Source organism: Chlorocebus sabaeus, chromosome X (genome assembly GCF_047675955.1).
Source record: "Chlorocebus sabaeus isolate Y175 chromosome X, mChlSab1.0.hap1, whole genome shotgun sequence".
Taxonomy (NCBI): Eukaryota; Metazoa; Chordata; class Mammalia; order Primates; family Cercopithecidae; genus Chlorocebus; species Chlorocebus sabaeus.
In genome coordinates, this window is record NC_132933.1 from 2,753,314 (window position 1) to 2,774,440 (window position 21,127).

At 46.6% G+C, this 21,127-nt stretch overlaps 1 protein-coding gene and 1 long non-coding RNA gene across 3 annotated transcripts in view; one reads left to right on the forward strand and one right to left on the reverse strand.

The window, feature by feature from the left end:
- LOC140710821 (uncharacterized) overlaps nt 1-21,127 on the reverse strand; it is a 49,094-nt gene that overhangs the window by 17,498 nt on the left and 10,469 nt on the right. Inside the window, exons 3-4 of one of the 2 annotated variants that reach the window (XR_012091891.1) lie at nt 13,584-14,134; nt 11,443-11,671 (exon numbers count right to left, since the gene is read on the reverse strand). This is a non-coding gene — a long non-coding RNA (uncharacterized lncRNA). Of the gene's footprint in view, nt 1-11,442; nt 11,672-13,583; nt 14,135-21,127 lie in introns of those variants that run through there. The other variant, XR_012091892.1, reaches the window with a different exon arrangement.
- LOC140710820 (uncharacterized) lies at nt 14,347-20,376 on the forward strand. The gene has a single exon (XM_073013350.1). It carries the CDS (start codon nt 15,600-15,602, stop codon nt 20,079-20,081), a length of 4,482 nt encoding a protein of 1,493 aa, XP_072869451.1. The 5' UTR covers nt 14,347-15,599; the 3' UTR covers nt 20,082-20,376.

The following is a 21,127-nucleotide window of genomic DNA, read 5'->3' on the forward strand; positions in this document are numbered from 1 at the left end:
TAATATGCTGGATATTTAGTGGTTCCTAGGTAACTATTTGAATAGACACCACTGTGATTACTTGGAAAATGGGTGGAACAAAGGAAGTAAAAAATAAAACATATCCTGGTGCACTCTACATTCTTACATCTTCTAGAAATATTAAGTTAGTACTATTGATAACTAGCATTACCTAGGTAAGACTTAAATTAAAATACCTAGATAAAATTAGAATAACTAGTCAGTCAGGAAGCTGAAAATCAATTTCTTCACAACTCAAATTTCTCATTTCTTGTATGAAGAATGAGGTAGTTTTATAGATGGGTAATGGTACATAGCTAATTATATAATTAGAAATAAGAGGTACTCATAATAAGTATTTGAGGCTAGAATGATGAAAAGTCATCCTTTTTAATTCAAAATTCTTATCTCTTGTAGGATTAATGAGTTAGTAAGAGAGATAAGTATACGTTAAGTATAGGTGCCTAGGTAACAATTTCACTTCAGATAACTAGAAACATAAAGAGAAATAATTGATACTGGGAAGTGAAAAATGAGTAATTCTAAGTCAACATATGTTTACTTTTTGTATGTGAAGCATGAGTTAGATAGAGAGTGGTGGTGGCTAGTTATGTGGAAAAAGTAGCAGTAACCAGAATGAATATTTTATGTCAGGAGTCTGAAAAACATAATCTTCTAAAATCTAACATTTTATGTATTTTAGAAAATAAGTACTACAAATATTAGCTGCTGCTAAGGTAACACGTTTGCTAGACATAACTAGAGATGATGACGACAACATGATGAATAAGAGTTTCAAACTATTTTTCCTAACTCTAAATTTTTATCTCTTGGAGAAATGTTGTGTTATTACAATATGTAATTAAAGGTACCTCAGTACCTAGTGAGTCAGAGTTAACTACTGCAAAGGAGGTAGTGAAAATCATATTGGTTTCAACACTAGCATGAAGTAATGTGATAGTGACAAACATAATCTGTGGTACCTAGATACCTATTTACTAGACATAATTTAAAAACATGTTATATTTAGTCTGTGGAAAGAAACAGATTTTCTTCTCTAATCTTAATTCTTGTATCTTTTTTTCAATGTTGACTTAGTGCAATTGAGATCTATTTTTACTAAATTAAGATTTAATATAGATAAATGAATATAACTAAATGACTAGTTGGAGCCACAAAGCTGAAAATTACGTTCTTTTCAACATTAATTCTGATTTTTTGTTGAAGTAGTACTACGGATAAGTGTTACTGCTTCGAAACCTAGTTAACCAGAGACAAGTAGACACGAACGGGAAAAATAGGAGCAAAACGAAAATAGAAAACACATATTGGCTGTGTGCGATGGTGCACGCCTATAATCCCAGAATTTGGGGAGGTCCAGATCGGGGGATCAGAGCCCAGGAGTTTGAGGCTGCAGCGAGCTATGATCACCCCACTGAACTCCAGTCTGGACAACAAAGTGAGACCTTGTAGAACAGAAAGGAAAGAAAGGGAGGGAAGGAAGCAAGGGAGGGAGGGAGATAGAGAGGGAGTCATAGAAAACACAAGTAATTACCTAGACATAACTGGAGACAATTAGAATAACTAGGTGAAGTTAAAAAACAGAAATGCTAGTATTTTCTCAAGTTGGAATCAGTAATTCTTATTTGATACTGTTAACCCTATCTATCTGTCTATCTGTCTACATATCTACCTACTAGATACCTTGGAGATGTTATGGATTTGGTTCCAGACCAACTTAATAAATATCTCATAAATAAATATCTCAGCAAAGGAAACCATAATAATTTTTTTGATTTCCTGTGCATATAAAAGTTATGTTCACATTATAATATAGTCTATTAAGTGTGCAATAGCATTTTTTTAAATGTACGGATGTTAAAAATACATTATTGCTAAAAAATGCTGACAACCATCTGAGCCTACGGTGTATAATAATCTTTTTGCTGGTGGAGGGTTTTGCCTTTGTGTTGTTGGCTGCTGACTTATCAGGTGGTGGTACTGAAGGCTAGGTTGGCTATGGCAATTTCTTATAATAAAACAACAATGGAGATGGCCACATCAATTGACTCATCCTTTCATGAAAGATGTCTCTGTAGCATGTGATGCTTCTTGATAGTGTTTTATGCAGAGTAGCACTTCTTTCAAAATCAGCATCAACCCACTCAAACCCTGCTGCTGTTTTATCATCTAAGTTTATGAAATATTCTAGGTCCTTCGCCTATTTGTTAATCCGACGTTTTGGGTTTTTGCTCTTGCGTTGTGTGAGTTTCTCGTGTATTTTAGGTATTCACTTGTTATTAGATATATGTTTTGCAAATGGTTTCCCACAATCTATAGCTTGCCTTTTCATTTTGTTGGTTGTTTCTTTGTGCAGAAGCTTTTATTCAACATACTCTCATTTGTTTATTTTGCTTTTGTTGTGATATCCAAGAACATCATTGCCAAGGCCAAAATCAAGGAGATTTTCCCTGTTTCCTTCAAGGGGTTTTATGATTTCAGGGCTCACATTTAGATCCTTTATTCATTTTGAAGGGGTTTTTGTACATGGTGTAAGACAGGGTCCAGTTTCATTCTGTTGTATGTGGATATCCAGTTTTGCCAACACCATTTATTGAAGACACAACCCTTTCATGTTGTGTCTTCTTTGGGAGCTTGTTGGAAATTAGTCAATGGTATATGACTGTGTTTATTTCTAGGGTATCCATTCTGTTCTATATGGTCTATATATCTTCTTGCATGCCAAACTAATCTGTACATTTCTATCTCAAGAATCAATGTTCAACAGCTATTTCCATTTCTGTCCTACTGGCCTGCTATATATATATTTGAAATTCAAGACTGCAACATCAACTCCTTCCTTAGTTTCCAGGCTGCCCACCTGACTTACATATTTTAGCTTTCTGCCACCACCCACAATGTTTGAGCCAATTCCTTAGAGAAAACCATACCATACACATTGTTATTCATAAGTAAATACTATATGATGATAAACAGACCTTTATGATATATAATTTCACACACACACAAACTATACTTTTGATTTCTCTGAACTCAATCTGATACAGATAACCAGCTAAGCAAGTAAATTTGCTGATCTGAAACCAGTGCTTTAAAGCATGAGAATGAAAAATTGAGGGACAATATGTGGACACTGAGAAAAGGAAGTGACATGGAAAGGTTGTCTCGTAGCAACCCAGAAGTGAATGCTCTTCAAGGTGCATCAGAGGAATTTGTAGGAAAGACGGATTATTGACATCTTCATATAGTCTTAAATACTTCCAGGTTGGCATGAAGGGATTTTGGGTGGGACATACAAAAGCTGGGTAATGGTGGAAGGTAGGAGAGAATAGTACCACTGAATGGGGTGTCCCTGGAAAAAGTGCAGGTAACATCTTCCCCTGCGATGTGATCTGCCAGAAGAGAAGATGGGGAAATTAAGAGGGGTGACATGTCATTTTCAGAACTGTCTTTTGAAGTGCTAAGATCTTCCTTTCTCAAACAGAGCATCCTGGCTTCCTCATCAGATGCCCCACCCCCATTGACAATGTCCTCATGGTGATATATGATGTATAAGCCTCTTCCCCTAGGGAAACCGTTGGCTGGGCAGGGGCTTGCTGACCAATCAAAGCTCAGGAGTCATGCCAACCGTTGCCCTGGGAGGGACATATATAGGGAGGCCAGGTGGTCTGGAGTAGACCCTTGAGAGATGCTGGTATGGTAAAGATGGCCAGGAAGTCCAGGCATGGTGGCTCATGCCTGTAATCCCAGCACTTTGAGAGGCCGAGGCTGGCGGATCATGAGGTCAGGAGTTTGAGACCAGCCTGGCCAACACAGTAAAACCCTGTCTCTACTAAAAATGCAAAAATTAACCAGACATGATAGAATGCACCTGTAATCCCAGCTACTCCGGAGGCTGAGGCAGGAGAATTGCTTGAAGCCAGGAGGTGGAGGTTGCAGTGAGTGGAGATCACACCTCTGCACCAGCCTGAACGACAGAGCGAGACTTCATTTCAAAAAAAAAAAAAAAAAAAAAAAAAAAAAAAGGGGGGAGGGGGGGAGATGGCCAGGAAACCGTGAGCCTCCTGCTCAATTGTTGAAGAACAACCACCCACCAACACCAAAGAGGAGAGGAAGAGGAAAGCCCCCTCTCATCCGAGGTCTAGAAGCCCTATCAAAGTGAGCGGCCCACCCAAGCTCCTCTTATTTTCGATTCTTCCCCTTGACCTTTCCCCTTGACTCTTCCCTCCTGAGAAACCTACCCTGTCTTCTCCTGGCATAACCCCCACCCCAGCCTGCACCCTTTTCATGAAACCCTTGTTCCCAGCCCTCCCCCACCCTCTTCCCCAAAACCAATGCCCTTCTGTGATCTCCTTGTTGTACTTCCAGATTCCCAAGACAACCCGGAAGGGAAAAGGGACCCTTTGAAGGAGTTCCAGGAAAAAAGTCACCCCCAAAAGACCACTGCTTCAAGAAAACCTGAGGAAGGGAGAGGGCCAACACTCTCCAGCCATTCTGACCAGCTGAATGAGGAACTCAATCAAAATGAGCCACAGCAGGACCAAGAAAGCAAGGAGACCTCTACCATTTCCAGAGCCTCCCTGGACAGCCAGTAATTTCAGGGCAAGTTCAGAGACCTAGATCTATCTGAGAGGTCTCCAGAAGTCTAACACCAAATATATATATAGCTGACAGGGTTTAGAGTACATTCTACACTGCACAGGGCACACCCTATGGTGATGAAAATAAAATGAACCTGTTGTAAAATGATGTGTGTGTCTGTGCCTTCTCAGATGGTGGAGAAGGAGGAAGAAGGGAAAACCTGGGAAGGGATGGAGGTGGGTGTTGCCAGGACTGGTAAATGAGCATTGGCTTCAACTTACTGTCACCAGCTGCATTAGCGGCCTAACAAAAGAGTCAGCCTGTCCTTTGAAAGTTTGAAGCCAGGCATTGACTTCTCCTCTCTATCTATGAAGTCCTAGATGGTATCTTCTTCCAATAGAAGGCTGTTTCATCCTAGAAGGAAATTCTGTTGTGAGCATAGTCATCTTCACCCATGATCTCAGCTAGATCTTCTGGAGAACTTTCTGCAGTGCCTCCATCAGCATTTTATTCTCCACCTTGCACTTTTATGTGATGGAGATGGCCTCTTTCCTTACACCCCACGAACCAACATCTGCCAGCTACTCACGTTTTTATTTGTTTGTTTGTTTGTTTGTTTGTTTTTCATCTTCCTCATCTCTCTCAGCCTCAGAGAACTGAGGAAAGTTAGGGCTGTGCTCTGGATTAGGCCTTGGCTTAAGGGCATGTGGTGGCTGGTTTGACGGTCTAGCCACTAAAACTCTCTGCATATCAGCAGAAAAGCTGTTTTGCTTCCTTATCATTCATGTGTTTGCTGGAGTAGCACTTTTCATTTCTTTCACCACCTGGCTAAGTGTTTGGTGCAGGAGGCCTAGTTTGGGGCCTATCTCAGCTCGAGACATGCCTTCCTCACTGAGCTTAATAATTTTTCACTTTTGATTTAAAGTGAGAGATCTGCAACTCCTCCTTTCACTCAGACCATTAGAGGCCATCGCAGGATTATTATTTGGCCTAATTTCAATACTATCGTGTCACAGGGAGTAGGGAGACCAGAGCAGACTGAGAGAGATGGGGAAAGGCCAGTCAGTGGAGCAGTCAAAACACACACAACGTTGGTTGATTAAGTTTGCTTCTTCTAGGGTGCATTTTGTGGCTTCCCAATGTGATTGCAATAGCAACATCAAAGATCACTGATCACAGATCAACATAACAGATATAATCCTAGTGAAAATCTGAGATACTGTAAGAATTACCAAAATGTGACACAGACACACGAGGTGAGCACATGCTGTGAAAAATCGTGCCCACAGATTGTTCAAAGCAGGGTATTAGGAACCTTCCAAAACAAGCTGTATCTGCAAAGTGCAATAAAGCACAGTCAAACAAAGTATGCCAGTAGTTCTGTTTCTCCTGTGCAATATGTCTGAGTATCTATCTATCTATGTATCTATCTTTCTATCCATCTTTCTTTCTGTCTATCCGTCTATCTCTATGCCTATCTATCCAGTTATCTATTTTCCTGCCTACCTATCTAGCTGTCTGCATACCTATTATATATATAGACACACTATCTCTGCGTCTTTGATTCAATTAGCTACTGCTTTATCTACCTCATTGATTTAAAAAGAGACACATAATTCCATCAATCAGATATAATATTCCATCTAAAATCCGGGGTATTATTTCCTTTCAATCTTTTCTCTCTCTAGGTAGATAAAGGTGTAGGTATAGAGAAAGACATAGCTATAGACTCAGATAGATATAGCTATAGATTGTCTTTACATCTTCTAAAGTTGTATTTAACTTTGGTACCTGTCTTTGTTTGCTACCAGTTCTGCAAGTTTCTTTCTGTTTTTAATCATGCATTTTCTTTCTTTCATCTACATTTAGCAAACAAAGTCTTCAAGATTGTATTCATTCTGATCATGCTTTCCCACTGCCTGTACAAGTAACAGGTTAAAGGTAAGGCTACTGTATGCCATTCCCTTTGAATTCACTTGCTTGTGACCATCAGCATTTCACTGCCTCATAGAAAGCCACCAATGCGTTCGGTGAGGAACAATGGGCAATGGCCACCAGAGCCCTTGCTGTACTACTGACTCTTCGTGAGATCATATAATAAAATGTGGTTTCCTATGGTAACTTTACTAAAAAATATCTCTCATTTCACTTATTCATGCTAAACATTGACTCAGTTTGATCTCTGTCACAATGGCATGTTACTACTGGAAAAGGCATAAACTAGTCTGAAAATATTTGGAGATTTCACTACATGCTCCACGAAGTAATCCATAGATGTCTATATACCATAGATACATCAATATTTCCTAACTCATCTGGGTGCTAATTCTAAGAACAGCACATTGCTAATACTTCTCCACCTTGATCACTGCCAATTTATTCCTTCTAATTACCTAGACTCGTGACAAAACATTTTCTCACTGTTTTAGGAGCCCGTGGTGTAGAACTTTGTCAAGGCAATTTGACAGCCTAAATATCACGCTTTGTTATTTCATTCATAGTCTCAAAGAAATCAAGGTGAGAGTCTGGTTTTAGAGAAGGGCTCAGCAGATTAGATATTGCTGATGGATACTGAGATGAGATATGGGTAGGAGTATAACAGATGAATGAGGATGGAAAAGATGGCCCATGCAATACCCAAAATAGGATCCAGGCATGTGCAAGGGTATAGGGACAGAGAACATAGGCTCAACATCATTACTCTTAGGGAAATGCAAATCAAACCACCATCCTATCAGCTAACCACCCCCCAGGATGTTTAGTTTTAAAAGGAAGACAAAAATTGTTGTTGTTAAGATGTGGAGAAACTGCAAGCCTTATACACTGCTGGTGGGAATGTAAAATGGTGTGGCTACTATGAAAAACAGTTTGGTGGTTCCTCAAAAGGTTAAAAGTAATTAACATATGAAACCATCATTCCACTCCTAGATACATGCCGAAAAATTTAAAACGGACATTCAAGCAAATACACGTGTCTGAATGTTCATAACAGCACCATTGACGACAGCCCAACAGGAGCATCCCACATTACCACCGACAGATAAATGGATGAACACAACACGATGGATCCACCTAATGGGATATTCCATAGCTAGAAGAAAGAATGACGCTCTGATACATGGTACAACATGGATGAACTTGGAAACCGTGTTACGTGAAATAAGCCAGACACAAAAGTTCACGTACCCTATGATTCCATTTATACGGAATGTCCAGAAGAGGCAAATGTTAAGGATTAGCAATACTTAGAAATCAGGCTGTTATCATGTCATCTGATAACAAAGCAGATGAGTGGCTGCCAGGAATGGAGGGAGGTGGGAATCAGTAGTGACTGCCTAATGGGTACAGGGTTTCCTCTGGGACTGATGCAAATGTTGTGTAAATAGACAGAGGTGATGATTTTACAAAACTGTGAATATAATTTATGCCACCAAATGGTATGCTTAAAAAGCTAATTTCATGTTTTCTGAGTTTCACTTCAAGAAATATTTCTTTTAAAAATAACAATTCATGCCGGGCGCGGTGGCTCACGCCTGCAATCCCAGCACTTTGGGAGGCCGAGACGGGTGGATCACGAGGTCAGGAGATCGAGACCATCCTGGCTAACACGGTGAAACCCCATCTCTACTAAAAAATACAAAAAACTAGCCGAGCAAGGTGGCGGGCGCCTGTAGTCCCAGCTACTCGGGAGGCTGAGGCAGGAGAATGGCATAGACCCGGGAGGCGGAGCTTGCAGTGAGCTGAGACCCGGCCACTGCACTCCAGCCTGGGCGACAGAGCGAGACTCCATCTCAAAAAAAATAAATAAATAAAAATAGAAATAACAATTCTTAGACCCAGGCAATACATGTTCAAGTATTCCGAGAAAATCTAAGCGACCATTAAAAGGAAATTTTCGTTTAAAAATAATCTTCAGTTCATTCATGTTTACATACAAATATGGTCCATGAAAAGAAGTTGGTTTTTGAAAACAAAACAAGTAACGAAAGAAATATGCAAAGAAATAATCAATAGAGTAACAAGGCAACCTGAAGAATGGAAGAAAATATTTGCAAAACGTGCTTGCTACAAGGAACTAATATGCAGAATCTACAAGGAACTCTACAAAATCAGCAAGGAGAAAGAACAAACAATCCCATTAAAACGTGGGCAAATGACATGAACAGACATTTCTCAAAAGAAGGTATACAAATGGCCAAGACATTTTTGAAAAAATGTTCAACATTGCTCATCATCAAGGAAACACCAATGAACACCAGGGTGAGACAGCACCTTACCCCAGCCAGAATGGCCGTGATTAAAAAGTCAATAAACACTAGATGTTGGTGCAAGTGTTGGTGAAAAGGAATGCTTTTACGCTGCTGGTGGGAATGTAAATAAGTCCGACCCCTATGGACAACAGAACTAATAGTCGATACACCATACGATCCAGCAATCCCACGACTGGGTATCTGCTCAACGGAAATGAAGTCATTATGTGAAAAAGACAGCTGCACCTGTATGTTTATGGCAGCACAATTCACAATCGCCAACATGTGGCATCCACCTAAGTGCCCATCGACCGATGAGTGGAGGAAGAAAATGTGTTTATACACCGTGAAATACTAGTCAGGTATTAAAAAAAAAAAGAAAGAACAAAATCGTGTCTTTTGCGGCAACTTGGATGCAACTGCAGGCCATTATCCTAAGTGAGCTAAGTCAGGAATGGAAAACCGAATACCGCATGTTCTGGGTGTGAGCTAAGCTACAGGTACACAAAAGTACCTGGCCTCCTGTGTTCTGGAGGTGGGAAAGGTGGCCCCTCGCCGGACCTGGATCCTGCGTCCCTGTGCCTCAAGAGAGAACAAAACCTGTGACGCCTTCACTTGCCTCCCTCCACGACCCGTTCTGTGACACTTCCCCTGCCCCCAGCGCCTAGGCCAAGGAGAATTCCCAGCCATGTTGCGAATCCTTTCTTGGTTCCCGCGTGAGATGAGGCGGGATGTGACTGAGTGAGCTCCAGATCGACCCTGAGCCTCGGGGGATGTATTGGCGTTTCCTGCTCTCCGTAGCAAGTCGTCATCCAGGAGAACATCCGGACGACACTCCGGTTTCTATGACAACCAAGGTAAACGTTTCTTTCCCGGCGGCAGACACATATCACAAGGATATTTACAGAGCGGACAGCTGGAATAGCTGTAGGAACGTCAAGACTAGTAGGTGTCTGCTATCGATGTGACAGTGGGGAGGGCGGGGGCGGAGGGGAGGGTGTGTGTGTGAGGATGTCTGCGTGTGTGTGATAGTGTGCGAGGGTGTGTGGATGTGTGTATGTGAGGATGTGTGTGGATACGTGTGTATGTGTGTGCGTGTGTGTGTGTGAGGACGTGTGTGTGTTTCGGTGTGTGTGTGTGGATGTGTGTGTGTGAGGATGCGTGTGGGTATTGTGCAAGTGTGTGCATGTGTTTGTGTGTGAGGATGTGTGTGTGTGAGGATGTGTGTGTGTGTGAGAGTGTGTGTGTGTGAGGATGTGTGTGTGTGTGTGAGGGTGTGTGTGGGTGTGGCATTGAGTTGACTACTCAGGGCTCTCATCCCTCCTGTTCATAATGGAGGTTGGCAACTCCTGAGGAACCGGGACTGAGGGGATTGAGTAGCGCGTCATCCTTAGACCTGACTCACTGTCCTGAGGTGACACGTGTTGAGCCAGAGCATTGTCACCAGAGTCAGTCCTTTAAAGCAGAGATCCCCAAGGATTTCTGACCTTAAAGGAATGTCGCAGGTCCCCGTCAGGATGGAAATTTACTCGCCTCCTCGTTGTAAGAACTTAGGACGCATACATTAGGAGAGGGAAATTTGATGCCGGCAAATGACGAGCTAGGATGGGTAGTACTGGAAGGCCTCCCGTCACTTTGAGCAAGCCGGGACTCATGCTATGCTCATTCTGGGTGGCTGACCCTTGAGACCCATGTTCTGTAAAAGGCGAAGTTCCTGGTCTCGCTCTGCTAACTACAATGAGGTGAATTGAGTGAAAATCAGTGAGGGCCCCTTCTCCATGACAGAAGCGAAAAACACAGGCTCCTTCACCAGGGCGGACCATTGTGTTCCTATTGTCTACCAAAAGGCTCTGCTCTCCAGGTCGGAGAGCGGTGCAATTGTTCACTAACTGCATTCTCTATTCATGCTTGCAATTAGTGAACAGAATAACAGGAAAACTGGACTGATGCCAATTCTCACCCAATGGTGCTACAAGTGCACTGCAAACCCTAGGGAAGCGTGAGACCTGTCTCTACAGATAGGTTGAAAATTGATGTGCAATTCACCTGCGCAAAGGGAAGGTGTAGGAATATACAAGAATGCACTTCCTTTAGAGAAACCATTTAATACACGGTGCCTTTATTGTACTAAAGGATGCCGCCAGCTCATCGTTGGAAGGAAATACCTGTTTTGGGGAGGGTCTAAAGTCACACACCTAGCAGCCGACAGGAGCTCCACAAAGCTCTGGTAATGCTAGGGAGGGGTGCTGGAGGGAGGATGCCTGCTTCTCAGTGGGAGGGGGACCACGTCAGGAAAGGGACCCCACTTTGAGAAGAGCTGCTGGGAACTGTGTTCTTTTACTTGTTCCTAAAAAGTAAATGAAGCCCTCACTTGAGAAAGGAATTAACAGAGGGCTTCCAAAACGATTATCCCCCAAATCATGGCTGTCGATGGCAGAAATAAAAGCTCATGGTCTTCCAATTCTTTCATCCCTCAACTAAAGAGCAAATGGAATAGAACAAAAGTTATACACCAAAACTAGAAAATACTCTACTGATAATTTCTTTAGGGACCTAAAATGGACTATGATGCTATAGATTGTAGACTTACTATTTATCCCATTTTCCTTTTATTTTCATCTGCTTAGTCGTATTGTGCAGGCAGGGTTTGATTTCATTTTGAAGTAAAATATTAAACACGTTGTCCTACTCATTCAATACTCTGAGAACTTGGGTTCATTCACAAAAATGAGTTGGGCTTAGTGAATGTTCCGTTTTTATCTCGTGGATCCTGGTATGCGGAAGTAGATCAATATTTGCATATCATGATCTAGCTGGATCTGCAATATAGACAGATAAAGGTAAACCTAGACAGAGATAGATGTAGACCTATCTAGCTATCTTGCTCTATTTCTAACTAACATGTTGAAATCCCCCCTCTACTAAAAATACAAAAAATTAGCCAGGCATGGTGGCGGGCGCCTGTAGTCCCAGGTACTTGGGAGGCTGAGACAGGAGAATGGCTTGAACCTGGGAGGTGGAGCTTGCAGTGAGCCAAGATCGCGCTACTGCACTCCAGCCTGGGAGACAGAATGAGACTGCATCTCAAAAAAAAAAAAAAAAAAAAAAAAAAAAAAAGAAAGAAAAGAAAAGAAAGAAATATACGTATATCAACAGGACAAAAATTCTGGAGTGTGTGGACTCATATACTTGCAATAAGCATTTCTGGGTGATTGGATGGCTGATGCTTACAATATTTTCTATTTAGAAATTTTAGACATCCCTTTAGATGTTTTCCTGTCTATGTTTAAAATAAGGAACTAAATGAGGAAGAAAACAGCATTTGTACTGGAAGCAGAAACATTTACAGGAATGTGTAGAGGCAGTGAGCATGGATTCTATGCATCAATGCCAGGCTCCTTGAGTTTCCAACGTGTGTGTGTGTGTGTGTGTGTGTGTGTGCTTATGTGTGTGTGTGGAGACAGAGAGAGGGAGGAAGAGAGGAGAGACTGCATTTGGGGATGTGGTAGGCATTGACTTGGGCTTGAGGGTGCCCAATCACACCTGTTTTGTGACATGGGCTGGCAGTTTCAGTTAAGGGGAGATTGAAGTGCCAGGGTCATTGGTGATTCCTTCTCACTTTTGTTCTGGGTCCACAGGTGACACCTGTGCTTGACAGCCCAGTACTCTGAGTTTTCTAAAGAAGAGGACATTAAACCTGTACGTTCACATACCCTCATCTAAGAAAGGTTTTGTGCAACTTTTCCCTAAAGCATGTATATCTCATCATCATTACACATGTCATATTACATCTACCAGTGCCCGTGAACAAAGACACACAAACATGCCTTTGTTAAGGAAATAATTTTTGGCCCATGAAACCTGTAATTTGAAGTCCACAATGCATGAGCTAAAATATGTAAATGAGCTATGATACCCAATATTGCACGGTACCAAATATTGTACAATGGCTATAGAAAACAACAACAGGCTAGCAGAGTATTTCGATGTGGAAGGTGGGAAGTGAAGGACTGAGAAAAGAGTTGCATCTTCAGTGCACACTTCTATAATATGGGACATTTCATTAAATAAAGTTTGGAACTATCAGGGAAGCCTCACGGTACAGACGTTCACACAAATGAGGTAGGAACATGAGCATTCACAAGACAATGTTTCCAGTTATGCTCTTAAGTTAGGAGCTCCAGTTGTGTGTGTGCACATGGATGCATCGGCAATGCCTTGGAAGCAGGCACATTGTCATGTGGACTGAGCTTCTGTGACGTGGTGTCCTTTCATATGTCTGTCTACACATTTCATATTCCATGCTAACCCATTTCATGTTATTTGAGAATCAGAAAAACACAGTAAAATGACAAGAGTCACCTGTCATGTTTCCTCATTTTATCAATCTCATTGAGTACATTTCATTTCACAGAGACAGAGAGAGAGAGAGAGGGGCACAGAGAGAGAGAGAGAGAGAGAGAGAGAGAAAGACTGCTGATATGGAATCCATGTGTCTTAGGGGGATGCTGTCAGGAAAGCAGTAGTTCCCAAGGTTCTGAAACAGAAAAAGACTAGCATACACTAAGTGGCGTAACAGGGAAATTTTTGGAGATGCAAATGAAGGAAGAAAACAAAGATGGCATCCACATGATGCCTGAGATGAAGATGTCAGTTCTTTTTGAAAAGGGCATGCACTCGAGAGTTGGGGAGGGGAACAGGATAAATCACTTGATTGGCTTAGTTTCCTACCTGTATTTGGGTTTCCAGATTGACATTAGGAGTGCATAGGTCCTGAGCATCTGCACGTGGTGCCACTGGGTCGCCAGAAGAACAGCGCACTGCAGGGGCACGGAGTCGGGTTGAAGGGTCTGCACACCAGCGCTTGCAGTGTGAGCAGCAAGAGATCCAGCTCACAGAACCAAACCTGCCGCGATCCATGTGACACTGGGTAAGATTTCCCCATTTACTAAACATTCGCTTGCATTCACTTCATGCCGACATTTCACAGTGGAATTTTCCTTGCCCGTAGTTGTACAGACACTCGTTTTCAGGATAAGAGTCACGGATGGTGTCGGGAGGCAAAAGTTTAAAGCCACGGTAAAGAGGTGCAGATGGCAGCCAGTGACCGCTGCCTGCAGTGATCTTCACGACCCATGGTAGCCAGTAATCACCAGGATGAGCTCCACGCAGCTCTGGGTTACATGTTTGTGTTCTTGCACATGATATGGTGCCAACACCCAGCATCTGTGTGTGGGAGACCTCCTCGGGCTTCCTGGGAAGCACAGGTTCATACTAGCACCCTAGAAATACAAACATGAAGCGTTTCCTCAGGTTTCTGCCCAAGGAGCCCAAAGGCGCAGAATACTTAATAAGAAACGTAGGGTCCCTGCCAGGACACCCACCTCCCCATGCAGGTGTTCCTCAATATGGAATTGTTAAAATTAGCACAAGGCCTTGGGTTTGGTGTGTAATAAAGCTCCTGGGGACCTTCTGTGTGATCCCAAATACTTACCATCTGTCGATCCCTCTGGTCTAAGACTCGCTTGTCATGCTTCCTTATTTTATCAACCTCACTGAGCAGGGTGCTTTGCGTTTCACAAAAGGATGCTTTTCTGATACATTTCCGTTCTCCCTTTACCACGTTGCAGCATACTGCAGTATTGTCCACCGGAAATACAAGTTCAAGTGCCTCAGGGAGATTCAGGAGGAGGAACCCAGCCCACCCACACTGCACATCCTTTGCAGTCCGAAGGCAAAGGATGCTCTGCAGAGCAGCTTGGTTTAGGAGAGACCTGCAGTAGCAGAGGGTGTGACAAGCAGACCCCTCGACCTCCTTTAGCTACCTGTTCACACACGACTCAGCTCATCATGGACTCTGAGTACGTCCTATGCTCTTGGAAAGGCCGCCTATGGCCAGCAAAGGTTTTGTGTACACGTGGGACTTCACCAAAAACGAAGCCCCAAAAGGCGATTTCTCTAGAAGTTCAAATCCTCGCTGTAGATGAAAAAATCAAGGTGAAAAGCACAGACGTGAAGACCCCAAGTAAGTCTGAAATGGAAGACATTGCCGCCTCTGCAGCGGCACAGACGAAGCTCAGTGCCCCACTCAGAGAGAAGATGGGGTACAGAGGAACCCTTCAGGTGGCCCTGGAGATTCTGAACGAGAGAACAAATCTGGGTGGAGGAAGGAAACCACATGAACTAGAGAACACCACGCCCTCTCAGCTTTCTCAGAAGGTGCCCGAAAAACCAGCCAGTTCCGTCCCTCATGAAGATGATTGGAGATGCAAAGGCGACTTAAGGAGGAGTCTTGGGAAGAGGGAAAACCCAAGATCACCGACGATCCCTTCAGAGAGTAAGCATGCTCTGCGGGATGAGAGGTCACAGGAGCCCACAGCCATTGCCCCTACTCCAGGCGCCCTGCGCGGGGACAGGTCAGGGGCTCCCAGGGCCATTGTCCCTACTCCAGGAGCCATGCGCGGTGGCAGGTCACGGACACACAGGGCCATTGCCCCTACTCCAAATGCCCTGCGAGGTTACAGGTCTTGGGCGCACAGGGCCATTGCCCCTACCCCAGGCTGCCTGTGCAGTGACAGGTCACGGGTGCACAGGGCCACTGTCCCTAAACCAGGCTCTCTGTGCGGGGACAGGTCACAGGTGAGCAGGGCCATTGCCCCTACTTTAGGTGCCAGGCGTGGTGGCAGGTCACAGGAACGCAGAGCCATTGCCCCTACTCCAGGCGCCCTGCGTGGTGTCAGGTGACGGATGCCAAAGGACATTGCCCTTACTCCATGTGCCCTGCGAGGTTACACGTCATGGGTGCGCAGGGCCATTGTCCCTACTCCAGGTGCCCTGCGAGGTTACAGGTCATGGGCATGCAGGGCCATTGCCCCTACTCCACGCAAACTGTGCTGGGACAGGTCACGGGTGGGCATGGGCGTTGCCCCTACTCCAGGTGCCCTATGTGGTGAAAGGTCACGCACGTCCATTGCTCCTACTCCATGCACCCTGCGTGGTGAAAATTCACGGGCGTACACCAGCCTTGCCCATACCCCAGGTGCTTTGTGTGGTGACAGTTCACGAGCACGCAGGGCCAGGGCCATTGCCCCTACTACATGCGCATTGTGCAAGATAGGGTCACGGGTGGGCACAGGCATTGCCCCTATTGCAGATGCCCTGCGTGGTGACAGGTCACTGGCGTGCAGGCCCGTTGCTCCTACTCCAGGCGCCCTGTGCTGTGACAGGTCACAAGAATTCACAGCTGCTGGTCCTACTCCCGGAGCTCTACGCACTGACAGGTCAGGGGCGAGCAGGGCCATTGCCCCTACTCCAGGCACTTTGTGCAGGGAAAGGTCCCGGGCGCGCAGGGCCATTGGCCCTACTCAATGTGCACTGTGTGGAGACGAGTCACAGGTGGGCATGGGCATTGCCCCTACTCCAGGTGACCTGCGCAGGGACAGGTCACGGGCAGGCGGGGCCATTGCACCTAGTCCATCCACACTGTTCGGGGTTGGGTCCCGGGTGGGCACAGGCGTTGCCCCTCCTGCAGGTGCCCTGCACAGTGACAGGTCACCGGCGTGCAGGGCCATTGCTCCTACTCTAGGCACGCTGTGCGGTGACAGGTCGCAAAAACGCACGGCCACTGGTCCTACTCCAGGAGCCCTGCCCGGTGACAGGTCAGGGGTGAGCAGGGCCACTGCCCCCGCTCCAGGCACCTTGTGCAGTGAAAGGCCCCGGGCATGCAGGAGCATTGCCCTTACTCCGTGTTCACTGGGCAGGGACAGGTCACGGGTGGGTATGGGCCTTGCACCTACCCCAGGCACCCTGCTCGGTGGCAAATCAAGGAAACGCAGGGCCATCGCTATTACTCCCGGGGCCCTGCGTGGTGGCAGGTCACGGAAACGCAGGGCCATTGCTCCTACTCCAGGGGCCCTGCACGGTGACAGGTCACGGACTTATATGGCCATTGCTCCTACTCCAGGTGCCCTGCACGGTGACAGCTCACCAGCACGCCCGACCATTGCTCCTTCTTCAGGCACCCTGCATGGTGACAGCTCGGGAGAACGCACAGGGGTTGCCCCTACTCCAGGCGCCCTGCACGGCCACGATGGCTCTCAAGCACACATGGCCACTACTCCTACTCCAGGCACTATGTGCAGTGATAGTCTGCCATCACACGCGACCGTTGCCCCTACTCCAGGGGCCCTGCAAGATGACAGGAAACGCAACGCCATTGCTCCTACTCCCGACACCCTGCACATTGACAAGACACCAGCATGCAGAGCCATTGCTCCTACTCCAGGCGCCCTGGACGGTAACAGCTCACCAGCGCGCACGTCCATTATTCCTTCTCCAGGCGCCCTGCATGGTGACAGGTCACCAGTGCACACGGCCGTTGCTTCTACTCCAGGTGCCCTGAACGGCGACGGCTCTCAGGCGCACATGGCCATTGCTCCTACTCCAGGCACCATGCGCAGTGACAGCTCAACAGCATGCACGGCCATTGCCCCATCTGCAGGTTCCCTGCGAGGTGACAGGTCATGGAAACACAAGGCCATTGCTTCTACTCCAGGTGCCCTGCACCCTAACGGGTCTGAGAGATCACGGAAATGCAAGGCCACTGCTCCTACTCCAGGTGCCCTGCGCCGACACAGGTCCGACAGGTCACGGAAATGCAAGGCCATCGCTCCTACTCCAGACACCCTGCGCGTTGACAGGTCACCAGCATGCAGGGCCATTGCTCCTACTCCAGGCACCCTGTACATTGACAGGTCACCAGCATGCAGGGCCTCTGCTCCTTCTCCAGGCGCCCTGCATGGTGACAGGTCACCAGTACACACGGCCATTGCTTCTCCTCCAGGAGCCCTGCATGGTGACGGCTCCCAGGTGCAAACGGCTATTGCTCCTCCTCCAGGTGTCCTGCGCGATGACAAGTCACGGAAACGCAAGGCCATTGCTCCCACTTCGGCTGCCCTGCGCGGTGGCAGGTCTGACAGGTCACGGAAATGCAAGGCCATTGCTTCTACTCCAGGCACCCTGCACGTTGACAGGTCGCCAGCATGCAGGGCCTCTGCTCCTACTCCAGGCACCCTGGGTGGTGGCAGGTCACCAGTACACAGGGCCATTGCTTCTCCTGCAGGAGCCCTGCATGGTGACGGCTCTCAGGTGCAAACGGCTATTGCTCCTCCTCCAGGCGTCCTGCGCGATGACAAGTCATGGAAATGCAAGGCCATTGCTCCCACTGCAGGCACCCTGTGCAGTGACAGCTCACGAACGTGCACAGCCTTTGCTCCTACTGCAGGCTCCCTGCATGCGGACGGGTCACGAGCGCACCAGGCCATTACTCCTACTTCAGGCGCCCTGCACTGTGATGGCTCAGGAGAAAGCAGGGCCATTGCTCCTACTCCAGGCGCCCTACACGGTGACAGCTCTCAGGCACACAAGGCTATTGCTTCTACTCCAGGCGCTCTGCGCGGTGACAGCTCACCATTTCGCACAGCCATTGCATCTATGCCAGGGGTCCTGCGCAGTACCAGGTCACGGAAACGCAAGGCCATTTCTCAGACTCCAGGCACCCTGCGTGGTGACGGCTCAGGAGAACGCACGGCCATTGCTCCTACTCCAGGCACCCTGCACGGTGACAGGTCACAGGCACATATGGCCATCGATCCTACTCCAGGCATCCTGCGCAGTGACAGCTCACCATCGCGCATGGCCATTGATCTGACTCCAGGTGCCCTGGGCAGGGACAGGTCACGGGTGCTCATGGCCATTGCTCCTACCCCAGGTAGAATGCAAGCACAGGTGTTGCAAAGCTCCCAAGCCTGCCAGGATTCCCTGACACTTTCGTGGCATGGTTGTGAGAAAAAGGGCAAGAAAAGGGCAAAGGCCTCAACTCTTATGTCCCTGCCTCCCACAGTAACGGAGGAGGGTGCATCTCGGCCTCCAGGTCTCACCAGCCCTGCGCCCCCTGCTCTGAAGGAAGAGACAAGGGATAGCCGCCCGAAGAAAACCCTGATTGCTTCCCCAGAATGTTCTCCCTTCTCGGGGTACGTTCAGGACCCAGGAGAGGGTGCCTGGAAGCCAGGCTGGGCAGGCATGGCCACATCCTCTGGGTCCCGTCAGCACAGGCTGCCTTCTTCACTCTGGCTTGCCAATAGAAAAAGGAAACCTCCCGGTACAGATTTTCAGAGGCGACCTCAAGGACCTCAGACCCCTGCTGACGCCAAGCTTGCTAATCCCGTCACCATGGTTCAAAGGGCTGGCGGTAAACAGGATGGGCAGCCCGCCAGCCTTGCTTTTCCACAGGAGCCATGTCCCATTGAAAGTGGAACGATGGTCTGGTTCAAATTTCAAGATCATCCGTTTTGGCCAGCAGTGGTCAAGAGTGTCAGCAACACAGACAAGACTGCAAGGGTGCTCCTGCTTGAGGCCAACCTGCACCGTGGAAAGCGGGGCATTCAAGTTCCTCTTCGAAGGCTGAAGCACCTGGATTGTAAGGAGAAAGAGACGCTGCTCAAGAGAGCCCAGAAGACCTACAAGCAAAGTGTCAACTGGTGCTTCTCACTGATTTCCCACTACAGAGAAGGACTGGTCCGGGGTTCTTTCCGGGGCTCTTTCCTGGACTATTACGCTGCAGACGTCAGCTACCCAATCAGGAGAGCCATCCAAGAGGGAGACCTGCAGGTTGACTTTCCACAGGTGAATTATGGAGACCTGGAAGACTGGGAGGAGGAGACCTCCCTGGGCGGGAAGAGGCCTTGCAAGAAAATCCTCCCGGACCGGATGAGGGCCGCTCGGGACCGAGACAACCGGAAGCTGGTGGACTTCATCGTGACGAGAAAGGGGGCCGACCCCCACCTTCTGGACATCTTGCAAGGCAGGAAGCAGTCCAGGTGGCTGACCGCGTTTCTGACCCCACACAGGGATGTGCTCTGCGTTGAAACATACCTGGAGGATGACGATCAGTTGGAAGTCGTGGCCAAGCATTTGCAAGAAATCTACAAGCAAGTTGACAAGACCATGCTGACTCTGATAAGGGATGACAAAGTCAGTTTTGTTCTGGAAGTTCTTCTCCCGGAAGCCATGATTTGTGCCATCGCCGCACTTGATGGGCTGGATTACAAGGCAGCAGAGGAGAAGTACCTGCGAGGGCCACCTGTGCATTACCGGGAGAAAGAGCTGTTTGACAGAAATATCTTAAAGAAGGCAAGAAGGGAACCAGCAACCACCCGTAAAGCTAATTAGCTCTCCCCCTGCACCCATACCTTTGCAGGGAACCGCCTCCTTTCTAGAATTAATGAGAAAGCCTCCTCCCTTCCCCAACGCGTGTAAGTATGTTCTGGATATTCGAGACTTTGGGAATGTGCACACTTCATCTGGGGCCCATCTCTCGCGTCTGGTGGTGGCACATTCATCACCACGTCTTCATTGCAAACTCGTGAAGCGCTATTTTCTTAAACGATTGCAAACCCTTGCATTTCCCTCAACATCTTTGGATGTGTAGTTGTCCTGATAGGTTTGAAGGACAAGAGCATTGATTTCCACAACATGTCTTTTGACTGGACTTGGTACTTTCATTTAGGACCTATATTCTTTTTTTTTTTTTTTTAATTTATTTATTATTATACTTTAAGTTGTAGGGTACATGTGCATAACGTGCAGGTTTGTTACATATGTATACTTGTGCCATGTTGGTGTGCTGCACCCATCAACTCGTCATTTACATCAGGTATAACTCCCAATGCAATCCCTCCTCCCTCCCCCCTCCCCATGATAGGCCCCGGTGTGTGATGTTCCCCTTCCCGAGTCCAAGTGATCTCATTGTTCAGTTCCCACCTATGAGTGAGAACATGCGGTGTTTGGTTTTCTGTTCTTGTGATAGTTTGCTAAGAATGATGGTTTCCAGCTGCATCCACGTGATCTAGAACTAGAAGTACCATATGACCCAGCCATCCCATTACTGGGTATATACCCAAAGGATTATAAATCATGCTGCTATAAAGACACATGCACACGTATGTTTATTGCGGCACTATTCACAATAGCAAAGACTTGGAATCAACCCAAATGTCCATCAGTGACAGATTGGATTAAGAAAATGTGGCACATATACACCATGGAATACTATGCAGCCATAAAAAAGGATGAGTTTGTGTCCTTTGTAGGACCTATATTCTTTTACACAAAAAGCCACTGGTATCAGCTTTTAAACAACAATAATTTTTAAAGCCTAATGTGTATTTTTATGGAAACATCGGTGAGACTTTTCATTCTTTTGGCGATACGTGGAT

Excerpts from the sequence above, each read along its gene's own strand:
- LOC140710820 (XM_073013350.1), top strand. The coding sequence starts at position 15,600 with ATGCCAAAGGACATTGCCCTTACTCCATGTGCCCTGCGAGGTTACACG.